The following is a 13,348-nucleotide window of genomic DNA, read 5'->3' as shown; positions in this document are numbered from 1 at the left end:
TGTTTGTTTGTTTGTTTGCATTCCCAAGAGTCAGAGGCAATCTGGCAGAAAGCACAAGAGTCTCCAATCTAAGGGTTCTGAGAAATTCCCCAAAACGCTTCCCAGGAATTGACCCCTCAACAACTTGCCACAGTATCTGGAATGTCTACCATTCAAGCAACTTGGATTAAGAGAAAAGGCCCATTACAAAATACCTGAAGATGGGAAGAGAGGAAAGGGCAAGAGATGGAACAAAACAGCAGACTCAACACATGCAGGTCAATTTCCTCCCCGTGTTTAACAGAGTCCCACAGACCATAGGGAATGTTAGGGCCACAGACAAGATTTAAAGGCAGGACCAGGCAGAGAGGCATGAGGGAAGGCAGAGTTTGGAACGAGGCCCATGGAGCAGCACTGAAGAGAAAAACCACACTATGGGGTGGAATGGGGGGACAGGGAAAAGTTATTCTTCTACTTATTGCTCTTTGTCTTTTGCCTTATAATTATACAATGTTTTCTTTTTTAAAATATCAAACAGTAAATGGATCAAGTTATTCTGATTTCCAACAAATGGCACTACCAAGATGTTTTCTCTGAATTTTTATACTTTGCTGTTTTTATTCCAAGAACAGTCTAAATAAAACCGCTCCAGTTTAGCTAGATGAAGTAACTTTCTTTCTGATGTTATCTAAATGAATGCTTTCCCTCTCCAATGCTGCCATTCCCTTCCATTTTTTAGGTTTACAAACTGACCAGCATGTGTGAACACCTTCAAGAAGATGCTGAATATCTGCAAAATTGCACAACTGAGACTAAAACTCAGCCTACCTACCTTTCTAAAGTTGTATTTTGGAAACACAAATCAAGAAAGCTGTCACATCATCGCATTACTACAAGCAAAACCACAAGCGCAGCTTTATTTGTAAATAGCAGTCTAATATACAATAAAAGCCATATCACAGTAATGAAGATAACTATAAACAAATGTCATGGCCTGCCACAATAATAATGATCCAAGTTCTTATTCCCATGTGTGAGTAAATATTATCCACACTTCTTAAAATGAAAAAATGCTTATGGAACACAAAAATTTCCCTTGCCTACATTAAAAAAAATGAGTCAATCTCAGATCAGGGAGATAAAGTCTAACAAAATTTAAAGTCATGGCTTCATGGCTTCACGAATTGTATCTTATCAAATTTTTGTAACTCTGAAAAATCTTTTGGTAATCTGCTTTCCATTCTGAAAATATGTACTTTCTACTTGCTAAGTATATACATATATATATTCATGTGGAAATGCTATATCATAGAAGACTGATAATCAAAACAGATTATCATCTCAATTAATTGTAAAACTCACAGGTATAATAAAGCCAACTTTCAATAATGCCTCTTAAGCCAACAGTAAAAAGTCTATAAGAAAACATAAGAGGAATAGCAGTAGTATTTCCACCTTAAAATCAGGATTCATCAATAAAACTTTTTCAATAAACAAAATTTTCACAAAACTTCACATCAAGATCCCTATCAAAACATATGCAAAATTAACTTTTCCTATTGTGAGTCTATTATACTCATCCACATTTCAGTTCTGCAAAAACATGTAAACTAAATTTTCTGAATTATGGGTTGTTGTGTGTATGTATAATGAAAAGCCATTTATGATAAAATGTATACAATATATTACTGTAAAAAAGCAAGACAGAATAACCATGGAATGGTTGAATGCACTTTCACATAAACCATTAAAGACACTGAGCCAGAATGTATGAACAATTATTTTCACAATCTTTACTTGATGACAATTTTACAATTACATTAAGAAGCCACATTTTGTGACTTAAAACAGAGAACTGATATTCTGTGTGCACATGAGTGTTTCCTCATTGCTGACACATTTACTGCTGTCATATGAATTGTAAGCTTTATATCAAGTGTTTTGAAAAAAGGTAATCTCAACATACAGACTGGAGTTACACCTAAACTTCACACCTTAAGGGAGACAGTTGTTATTCTCTGCTATTTCAGCAAAAGGTCTTAATTTTTTTTAAATGTCAACACAGGCCCTTAACACAAAACATAATTCTGTATGAATTTGAATTGACTGTTTACATGAGAATCCATGCCTGCAGAAAGAACAGTTGTGCATCTGTAGACCTATTTCAAGTCATTTTGGCAGAGATACTACCTACTTATTTTGATGGATCTATGAATACTGCACTGAAGCAGGAATGATTCTAATAGAACCAAAACAAGACAAGACACACACACACACACACACATCACTTTAAAAACAAAAACAAAAAAACTGAGCAAACCTGAGTGGAGCCATGAACATTTCTGAAGTCTCCGAAGGACTTAGGCATCATGCACGGTTTTTAGACTGCTGGGTTACTTCACCTAAGTGTTCATGGTGCACATGACTTCACTGCCTTGCATTCTAGTTGCATGCTCAGGCCACATTAGATACAATCTCTGTTCTACACACAACACACAGGCATACACACACACTCTCTCTCTATACCAGCCCGAGCTGTTTCCAATTTCAGAGGCCCGCTCAGCGTGTAGCCTATGCCCATCCCTGCTCTGCTCAGTCCTGACCGCAGGAGTGTAGGGACGCTTACATTAAGTAGGGATACTACTTAAACCTGGTATATCTGCTCTGTTGCTTCATCCTTCCAGAATGTATAGCATGGTTCCTTCCCCACTCCATGAGTACAACGGAGACGACGGATTCCCGGGTGCGAGAGAGAAGACCACTACTTGTCCCCTTCCACACCCGAGGCATCCCTGCTTCTCTCCTCCAAAAACCCCAGAGCCACTGCTGCCCGGAGTCTGTGATCCCAGGGCGGGGGAGAAGAGCCAATGACAGGAATCAAATAGCCCGTTCAGGAGCGGGTGCCAGGGGCACGGAAGGGGCGAGCCGGGTGAAGTTACCAGCACCGGGGAGGTGTGCTTCGGCGGGGCACCGTTCGAGAGCAATGACAGGTCTGCTGGGGAAGGCTGGGGGCGGCGAGGGAGGCTGGGGAACAGCTTTTCCTGTCTTTCTCAGGGCCTGGCGGGGAATCCCGGGGCTGCGGCGGCGGCGGGGCTCGCGGGTAGTCCCCCGCCTCCCCACGCCCCCCGCGCCCCCGGCGCGTGCCCTCCGCCGCCCCCTCAGTGCGGCCGCTCCCGCCCCGCGCGGAAGGAAGCGCCGGGCTCCCCCCACGCTCTCCCGCTCTCTCGCGAGTCCTGTGCAGGCCCTTTTCGGGGGGAGGGGAAGGGGGAGGGGGCGCAGAGGGAATTGCTGCAATAGAGCGCCGAGAGAACCATGCCCGGGCGAGGCAGGCGGTGGAAAGCCACGGCCACATAAAAATGCCATATTAATTTTTTAAAAGCCATAAATCACCCCTCCCTCTGCAAACGAAAACCATAAACCCGATCCCATGCAAGCCCGCGAGCAGCCACCCACTTCCTATTTCTGTCACAGCAGCTACACCCTGCCAGCAACCAACCCCCCCCCCCGGGCGCCCCCTCCCGCCACCGCCACCCCCGCCACAGGCTCCCCTCGGCTCAGCCATTTGCCAACTGACGCCCCCGTAAATAAAAATGCCCCAAGTGGGGCTGGGTGGGAAGCGTGGGGGAAGGGCGCGCCAGAGAGGGGGATTTGAGGGTTGCACAATATCCTAGAAGGTCCGTGGCTGGAGCGAGGAGAGAACCCCAGGCGGGGGGAGGGGAGGCGAGCCTCCCGGGTGCCTGCGGCACACGGTGCACCCAGGCGATCGCAGCGCGCCGCTTACCTTTCACCACCCTGTCGGTCGTCGACAACTTGGGATCAATTGCCTTGGGCTCGGACATCTCCAGCCGCCGGGGGACAGCGACGCGCTGCTCGTCCGTCCTACTGCACACCCCGACCGGACCGGCGGGCCAGACACTCAACGCCGCCGCTGCCGCCGCGCTGCAAACCGCTTGGCTGGAGGTTCTGGGCTCTGAGCTGGCTTTAAAGTTACTGCCTTCTCCGCGCGTCCCTCCTCCTCCTCCGCTGCCGCCGCCGCCGCCGCCTTCACTCCTCCTCCGCCGCCGCCAGCCCTGCCGACTCTGCTCCGGGCTGCGCGTTTGTGGTGGTTATTTATTTATTTTCTAAGCACGCCTCTCGGTTCTTCTTTTATTCTTGGGGGAAGGGGGATGGGGTGGGGAAGCGCACACACGAGCACCCACCCTGGCACGGAGATAGGGCACCGCGGAATGGAGCCCCAAGCGCGCACACTGCTGGGATTAAGACCGATCACATGGGGAGGGCCGGGGGCGAGGAAGGAGAGGCAGGGCCGCCGATGTCAGTGCCACTAGCCGCGCCTCGGCGTCCCCGGCGGCGGAGAGGCGGCCGCCGATGCTGCTGCTGCTGCCGCCGCTGCTTCCCCACACCGAGCGCCGCTGCTGATCAGCGGCCGCCGGAGACGTCCCGCCGCCTCGCTCGCCCGTGCCTGCCTCTGCCTCCCCGCGCCGCTCCTTCACTCACATAGGCACAGCCACGGAGCTCGGCAGACTCAGTCCCCGGCGCAACCTACCCTCCGCCGCCACCGCCGCCCCGGCCGCCGCCGCTGCCGCCACCGCTCCCGCCTCCGCCTCCTCCCCTTCCTCCTCCCGGCCCCCGCCTCTAGCGCCGGAGCGGCCTCCTCCTCCCCGCGGAGCCCGCCCCCTGCTACCCTCGACGTTGAAGCTATGAGCGGTCATTGGATGGCGTGAGCGTCACTCACTGCCAGCGGCGCCCTCCCCTCTGGCCCCGCCTCCCGCTCCTCCTCGTCGTCCCCGCCCCTCGCTCTGTTTTCTCTGGGCTGCCAGTTCGGCGGGCCTGCTGCCTCCACCGCCCAGTCCCCCGCTCAGGTGTCACTGTTGCTGGCAGCCGGGGATTAGGGAAGGAGAATGGGCAGGGGGTCGCGGCTGGGAGGAGAGAGGCTTTGCCATGCCACACCCCCCCCCGCCCAGCTCCATTTGGCCTCTTTCCCTGGACCCCGCACACACACCCCGCGCCGCTTTGGCAACGGTGCCTTGCCGGCTTGGGTTAAGCCGCAGTGTGAGTAGCCAAGTGCGGAGGGTGTCTCCGGGTGTGTGCGTGCGTGGCCCGCGAGAGGGCAAGAAAGGAGGAGGCGAGGAGAGCAGGGAAGGGGGTTGGGGTGAGAGGCGGCCGAGGAAGGGCGGAGGAAGGAAGAGCGCGAGGAGCTCCGGGGCCGCCTCACAGCTGCTGTCGCTGCCGCAGCTGTCCGGAGAGAATCGCCGAAACGGCGACGAATCAACAACTTACCTTGGAGAGACGGGCTCCGCTGTGATGGGTGTACTGCCTGTTTTGCTACTGGGGCTTTGGTGGGGGGCTGGGGAGGGGTGTCGTGAGTATTAATGTTTCCCACCCCTGCATCCACATCTTTGGTGGAGGGGCCGCTTCTAGCGTCTCCCGCCGGGGACGTGGCGGAGCGTGCGGGGCGCGGGAGCGGGCTGCCCACTGAGGATGGGGACGGGAGGACACGCGACCCCGGGCAACTCTTGAGTTACCTAGGTTAGCCCTAGGCGGGGGAAGGGAGGGAAGAGAAACATCGGAGAGGGTCGCCTTTTTTACTGTTGACACTGCACACCTAGTGACTGGTCAGGACTGGTGACAGGACATCCGCCTTCCCAGCTCCAGTCCATCATCCGATTCCCACTTGGTGCTCCTAATACCTGCAGGGCACTGCAGCCCAAGGCGGATCCCCATTCTGGTGTCCTCGGGTTGGAAGGAGTGTGAAGGAGACAACGGGAACCTAAAGAGTGACTGTGACCCAAATGTTCCCTTCTGGACTACTAATGAGGAGCAGGTTTCCCTCAGCAAGAAGGTCACCTCGCCACAGCCCATCTCCCCAACCAACCTCACCCCCAAGGACCGGCAGAGGTCGGGGACAGGGATTAAAGTTCAAACTCGAAAGGAAGTTTTAGAAAATTGGCTGATGACATGAGTGTGGCTTCAGCAGTATGGTCTGCAAGGAATAGAAGCTCACAGTTGGAGGTTAGGTGAGCCTCCTGGAGGCCTTTTTAGCCAAAGGATATGTCCCTGGCTCAGGGAGACTGCCACTAGGTCCAAAATCTTCTGCCCAATTCACAACTCTAAGATTGTTATGCGGTAATTAGGCAAACAATACATTTAATCAATATGAATCCTGCTCTTTTTATATGCCAGACACTGTGATAAGTAATTGATGTGGGGTGGGGAAAGATTGAAAAGGGCCCTTGCAGGTAATGAAGCCTAGTCCGGTAGAACTGCCATGAAAAGATGAGTTCTGAGAGAACAGGGTATTGCCTCAAGAAGGAGTTGTTGAAAACAGCCTCTTGAGCACAGGCAGAGCTAGTTGCTAAGGCAGATTTGGGAAGTTGGCCCCTAGCCAGATGGCACAGAGCAAAGCAAGGATGCCAAGACCTCTGGGTGAAGAAGAGGGCCTGCTTGAGGAAAGATCAGGAAACCATGTCCAGGGATGCTCGCTCCTAACTCCGCAATGTTCTTTCCCGCATACTGCAAGCAGAGATACAGTTCCCACCAGTATTTGGACTCACTTTTCAGATACTGAAAAAAAAAAAACTTAGTACCAAGCTCAGAGGCTTAAACTGTCAGCACCATAGAATAGTTTTATGATGCAGATAGGAAATAAAGGCACACCTTTCAGGCACACCCTTCAGTCCGCTACAAGTCTAGAACACCTCCTAGCTGAAATATGTGTGGGAAAAAATGTTATGAATCATAATCACTTTACAACACATCTTATTATCATCAGGTGCCTTTAATGCATGTGTCTGGTTCCATACTGTTGCAACACAGACACATCTTCCTAATGAAAATTGGACCCTACACCAAGGAAAACTAGACAGCAGCTTATTAACTAGAGACCAATTATGTCCACATAGCGGGCCCACTGATAGAGCCAAATCAAAGGTATTTTTTTAGATGTCTTACTATCTCCTACTGTCATGTATCTTTTTATCCTGTTAGACTGCCAAGTCTGTCTTTGATTATATTACCATTTGCATCAGCTCACCTTAGACATGGAATTTACATTTTCAAGAAGTTACTGCAATGCCTGGATGCTGAATTCAACAATATCCTCTGTGAAGAAAAAGAGAAAAAATTAAAAAAAAAAAAAACTTGGCAAAAAAACCTTCAGATCAGATCAGATCAGTCGCTCAGTCCTGTCCAACTCTTTGCGACCCCATGAATCGCAGCACGCCAGGCCTCCCTGTCCATCACCAACTCCCGGAGTTCATTCAGACTCACGTCCATCAAGTCAGTGATGCCATCCAGCCATCTCATCCTCTGTCATCCTCTTCTCCTGAACCCAATTCCCCCCAGCATCAGAGTCTTTTCCAATGAGTCAACTCTTCCCATGAGGTGGCCAAAGTACTGGAGTTTCAGCTTTAGTATCATTCCTTCCAAAGAAATCCCAGGGCTGATCTCCTTCAGAATGGACTGGTTGGATCTCCTTGCAGTCCAAAACCTTACTGTCTACCAAAAATTGCATTTCCCCTTCTTTAGTATACTCTCTGCAAAGTGTCTAGCTAGGTAAGGACTCCATTTCCCACCTGCACCCGCTTGCATCTAAGTGGGTCCATGTGACTAGTTCTGGTCAATAAGCTGTGGGCTAAAGTGTTTCATCACTTTTTGACTAGGCAGTTAAGCAGAAGATATGCATTCTCCAGCCTCTGGGCTCCCATCTATAGCTAAATTCAGAGACTTCTAGAGTCCTAGAGAGGGTGTACCCTCACATGGAAAGAGCTGAGTGCCTAAACTACCACATAGAACAATGCTGCCCACTTACTAGAAATATCATTTTAGCACACAAAAGTTGCTACGTTAGTTCAAAAGTAAAGCCCAGAATTATTGCGCATCTGTTATATAACAGAATTACCAGACTAAAAATATGTTTACTTTTTAATACATGATTATAAAACTTTGATTTTATAAATGAATTATTGATTTGCCAGTTGTATTTTGAACACCTGTTCTGTGCTAGGTAGTATATAAATGTATAAGGATTCAATATTAATCTTTTCATTCAAATATCTCTCAAATATAAATCTTGTTATATGTGAGTTGCACATATACTCTATGCAAACATTTAGGTATACGGTGCTACTTCATCAAAAGTAATTATGAATAATATATATGGAAAAAAAGAAAATATTGAGAATTTGGAGTCATCTATGCATTCAAATGCTCCAAGTCACAGTTTACCTCCATTGGTACAAATTATAGTAAATGGATAATGTTAATTTGCTATTAAGTGTTCTACTAAATCTAGAAACTTTTTAAAGGGAAAAAAGTAAAGATATTTCATTTTATATCCTGTTTTGAGAATAACTGTCTTTGAAATTTTTTACTTTCCTTTTGATTCTTGATAAAGTACTATCATTTTGACATTAAGAGTTGAATAGTAGCTTCTGGTTTTGACTCATCTGAGGCACACACTTCATTCTGAGTAGCTGATGGCAGACAGCAGTATGTCTGTCCTATTCCCACCTGAGTTGATGGAGCTAAATGCTGAAGAACCTGCAGAGTATACAGCCAGTCCTGATGGAGCCATGAATCTGTATGAGAATTAGATTTATTATCTTAAAGCTAATTCCTCTGACACTCACTTTTAACATGTCCTACCCTGTTCACTATAGAAGCTCTATGAAAAATACATTCAAAATGGATTTTATTTGAGATTTATAGTAAAAGCCTTCTTATTATTTATCTTTTGGATTGCCCTTGAAATTTTATTGAACCATGTTTTTTTCCAGAAGTTAGTTTTACTCATTTGGGAAAGTTGTTATAACTAATATATTCAGGAGTAAATAGGTTTGTTTGTTTTGGTTTTTTTTCAGTCAGGGACAAAATTATAACTTATGGAATTGTATACTAAGTTCATAAAGAGAGGATATGTTTTATGTAAAATTTGGCAAGACTATGGGCAATCATTAATTTGTATTTAATAAATATTTTTATATTTGTTTTATTTATATTTGTGTCATCATTTCATATCCCAATTCTGGGCACAGAGTAAGTGCTCAACAAATTTTGCTGAATGAACTTAAAAAGAAAATATTGGCATCCAGTATATGACAGGTTAAGTACCATAGTGCATACTCAGGAATATTTCAATATTCCTAATATAAGAAATATATATTAATATATTGTTTATGTACGTGTATATTTAGTTATTTATACACACACACTGGAGAGAAATCTTATAGCCCTTTCTCCTAGATAGTTTTAATTCTAGCTTCATTATTAATTTTAAAATTAAGAATAGATTAAGGGTGTCATATCATACATGTTTACATTTAAAATAGCTATATGCATGCTATTATACTGACCATCCAAGAACTATTCATGCTATAGAACTGTATGCGTTCTGGCTTTTCTAAACTCAGAATTTCAGAATATTTGACCTGAAATGAGCTGGAGTTTACACTTGAAGTGCTTTGAGAACATCTTCAAGAACTACCGCAAACAGCTTAGTAATCAAACTAAAGATAACACGTTGTGGAAGACCTGGTAAATCAATTTAGGATAAACTTTGTCAAGCCCTCTAAAAGTACATTTGCATATACCAAATCAATATAGTAATTAGAAATGGGTTTTACTGTTCAAAGCCAGCAGAAATTTAACCTTACTCAAAGTAAGTTTTGCCCATTATTGATGGAAAATTCATGAATTTGCAAGTAAATATTTTACTTAAAAAGAAGCAGTCAGACTAGCCATCTTTCTATTTACTTCTGATTAGTCGTATTTTATTTTGCTAGTATTCATGGTTATTGGAAAGCCTATATATAGTAAGCATTTATTGAACACCTACACATATCAGACACTGGGAATATGACATGAAAATATCAAGTCTCACCGTTCATAAACTTTAGATTCCAGTGAGGAGAGACACACAACAAAAAGGAACAATTACACATACAGAATATGTTGGATGAGCTAAGTGGTAAAAATCATGTATACTGGTAACAGCACTGAAAGGAGTGGTTGGCAAAGTAGAGTTGCTCACTGTTGTAGACAGATTGTTTAGGGAAGACATCTCTGAGAAGATAATATTTCAACAGAGAGTCAGTGAAGTAAAGACAATATCTATGCAGCTATCTGGAAAAGGAGTGTTCTGTGTTAAAGAAATAGCATGTGCAAAGGCCCTGATGTAAGAGCCTGTTTGACCTTTGCAAAGAACTGTCAAAGGAGGCCAGTGTAGTGGAAGCACAATGAACCAGAGAGAGTGATCCAAGACTAGGTCACAGAGGTGCTATAGAGTCAGATTATACAGGGCCTCATAGACCATAGAAAAGATTCTAAACATTATTCTGGTGAAATAAGCAGTATTTTATTAGGAAAGTGATATGATATGATTCAAGCTTAGAGAAAACCATTGGTCTCTTGTAAGAACTGACTCTGGATGCAATTATTGTCATAATCCAAGCTAGAAATAAGGTAGTTTGGATTACTGAGAAGGAAGAAGTGAAAGGTATCCAATTCCAAATATATTTTAAAGGTAGAGCTGAAAGATGTGTTGATGGATTGGATAGAGTGTGTGGGAAAATCAAAAGGACTCCTTGGAGTCAAGAACACCAAAGTTTGGGGTGGGGTCTCAACAAAGGAAAAATGGAGCTACCATTTACTGAGAAAGGGATCATCGGAAATAGAGAGCATATATTATGAAGAAGATCTAAAACTAGTTCTAGACATGTTAACTTTGAGATGAACATTTGACATGGACGTGGAGATGGCATGTAGGTAATTGGATATATGACTCTGGACTTGAGAGGCAAGGGTCAGGCTGTTGATGTATAAAATTGGTAGTCATGACATCTTAGTGGTCCTTTATTTTAGTGGGCAGAAGTGGAGGGACCTGCAAATCTGACAGAAAGGAGTAGCTTCTGGGGGAGAAATGTGGTGCCTCTGAGGTCAAGCAAATGAAGTGAATTGTGTTAACAATGCTGAAAATTTGAGTAAAATGACAACTGAGAATTGACTGTCGGTTTTGACAAAAGGGGAGTTCGCTGGTGATCTTCACAATTCAGTCTTTATACCTATCTAAAATAGCATCTCATCAGTCTCTGCCTCTATATACAGACTTAGGCCTTTTTTCATGTTTGTAATTAGCTGACAGTACATGTGTATATCTGTGATGCATATGATGTGTTTGGCTATCTTCCTGCAGCTATATGATATGACCTTTGAGAGGAGGAGGAAATTTGTCTTGTTCCCATTTGAATCTCTGGTGCTTAAAAGCTGTTTGTGGAAAGAATGGCTTACAATGCTAGCCCAGGTTAGTTTTTCTTATTTTTTTAATAGTTGAAATAAGTATTTTAAGGAGGTTGCTGAGGGAGAATTTAGTGGAGGTGGTCAAAAGGTATAGACACTTAATTAAAAAAAAAAAAAGCTACAGACGTTTATTTATAAAATAAATAACCCCGAAGAAGTCTCTTACCTTGGCGGGTAGCACTTTTTATGCCTGGTTTTTCCTAAAGCTGAGATGGCATCCCAGGCAAAGGGCCTTAAATTTATTAAAAAATAATAATAAAATAAAATGAATAACCCCTGGGGATGTAGTGTAAAATATAGTCACTATAGTTAGTAACACAGGATCATAGATTTGAAAGTTGCTTAAAAAAGTTCAGTAGTTCTTGGAAGTTTTAATCACAAAGGAAAAATTTGTATCTGTGTGAGGTATTAGATGTTAACTAATCTTAAGGTGGTAATCATTTTGCCATATATACATGTATCAAATCATGTTGTACACCTTAAACCTATACAATGTTATATGTCAATTATATCTCAATAGAATTAAGAAAGAGAAGCATTTCAATGCATTTGTAGAAAAAAACAAAAATTCATGTTTAGACTTTTTTTTTAATTACAAAATCAACTTTCATAGGGTAAAAAAAATTGACTCATGCCTCCAGAATGAGAAACGGGATGGAATTCAGAAGATCCTTTTTCATATGAGGTGTGTCTCTCACATGTCCCCACTGTAAGCATAAATTACGCGTGTAAATCCAGGGGAGGGCTCAGTGTTACTCACAGTTTCTCTTTCTCCAAATACACAAAGGGTTCCATTGTTTGCAACATCTAAATTATTCCCTGGTGATAAGTTAGGCCAGACATTAGCAATTTTCAAAGAGGAAGTGGGCAGAATTTGGGTGGTGGTTGTTTAGAAGCAGTCCCTCAAAAGAGTTTCCTTCTCTCTTTCAGGGTGTCCTTGATGTCCAGACATCCAGTATAGACATTCAGGGAAATTGTTCTAGCTGTGCTTTCAGGTGCCCACCCTGCCCACTCCCATTTTGGATAAAATGCCCCAGCCACAGCACCTGCTGTGGTGATCATCAATTCACAGGTTCAGCTGCTGTCATCGCAGAGGGTTGAACTAGGGTAAGTGAATGTCTAACTAGAGAACATCTAAGGACCAGTGGCCTTAACTTCCCAAACCTAATTTACAAAGTAAGCTAGGCTAAACAGGTACTTTCTTGGTCGTGTCCGACTCTGTGCGACCCCATAGACGGCAGCCCACCAGGCTCCCCCATCCCTGGGATTCTCCAGGCAAGAACACTGGAGTAGGTTGCTATTTCCTTCTTCAATGCATGAAAGTGAAAAGTGAAAGTGACGTCACTCAGTCGTGTCCTACTCTTAGCGACCCCATGGACTGCAGCCCACCAGGCTCCTCCGTCCATGGGATTTTCCAGGCAAGGGTACTGGAGTGGGGTGCCATTGCCTTCTCCATCTTGGAAGAATATGACTTAAAAATTCAGAGGTAAGTTGGGTGTGGTTGTTTGAATGAAAGGGCTTGCCGGCCGGAACTGATTTGGCCACTAGCAAATGATTCATGTGTAAGGTAGGTAAACAGATAAAACTGTTCAGGCCGGAGGGACCATAGGTCAGAGTCAACAGGGGTGAACGGAGGAGAGAAAGACAGAGACAGAGAGATTCCTAAATCTGTTTTTCTTTTTGTTCTTTGAAAGGCCTGGTTGTTTACAACTGTTTCTGGATTTATGAGACCCCTCAATATCTTGACCACAAATCCTGTTTTCTAGAGCTAGTTTGAGATTTATATTTTTACAAACTCAGAAACTCCTCACTGAATCATACAGATGACAGAAAGAGCAGCTAAGATTTTTACTTCATGCCCTCTGTGGGTTTTCAAAAGTTAACACCTTCTAATTGTGACCACTCATTTTCTTCATTCAAAAAATGACTATAATACATTCCCTCCTTGCCTGTCCTCGTTGTTTCTATAGCATACTCAGTGCCCCAAATCAAAAGAGCAAAACAGTTTATAAGAGAGGGAGACAGAGACTGACTGCTTGAGAGTCCTGGTAAGTCTGTAACTATTTAATTGAAT

At 44.5% G+C, this 13,348-nt stretch overlaps 1 protein-coding gene and 1 long non-coding RNA gene across 3 annotated transcripts in view; one reads left to right on the top strand and one right to left on the bottom strand.

Annotated features, from left to right (window-relative positions):
• The window catches only part of PPP3CA (protein phosphatase 3 catalytic subunit alpha), a 330,698-nt gene extending 326,120 nt beyond the window's left edge, over positions 1-4,578 (bottom strand). The window contains exon 1 of one of the 2 annotated variants that reach the window (XM_005897690.3): positions 3,761-4,578. In XM_005897690.3, the coding sequence (XP_005897752.1) occupies positions 3,761-3,818 (58 nt within the window). In that variant the 5' untranslated portion in view covers positions 3,819-4,578. The remainder of the gene's footprint in view (positions 1-3,760) is intronic. The other variant, XM_005897691.3, reaches the window with a different exon arrangement.
• Positions 2,924-12,449, top strand: LOC138988213 (uncharacterized). The gene is made up of 4 exons (XR_011464468.1): positions 2,924-2,969; positions 11,171-11,278; positions 11,888-11,959; positions 12,205-12,449. It is a non-coding gene; the product is annotated as an uncharacterized lncRNA (long non-coding RNA).
• Positions 12,450-13,348: the final 899 nt, after the last annotated feature.

The sequence above is a fragment of the Bos mutus genome, chromosome 6 (genome assembly GCF_027580195.1).
Source record: "Bos mutus isolate GX-2022 chromosome 6, NWIPB_WYAK_1.1, whole genome shotgun sequence".
Classification (NCBI taxonomy): domain Eukaryota; kingdom Metazoa; phylum Chordata; class Mammalia; order Artiodactyla; family Bovidae; genus Bos; species Bos mutus.
This window is presented reverse-complemented; position numbering and strand designations above follow the sequence as displayed.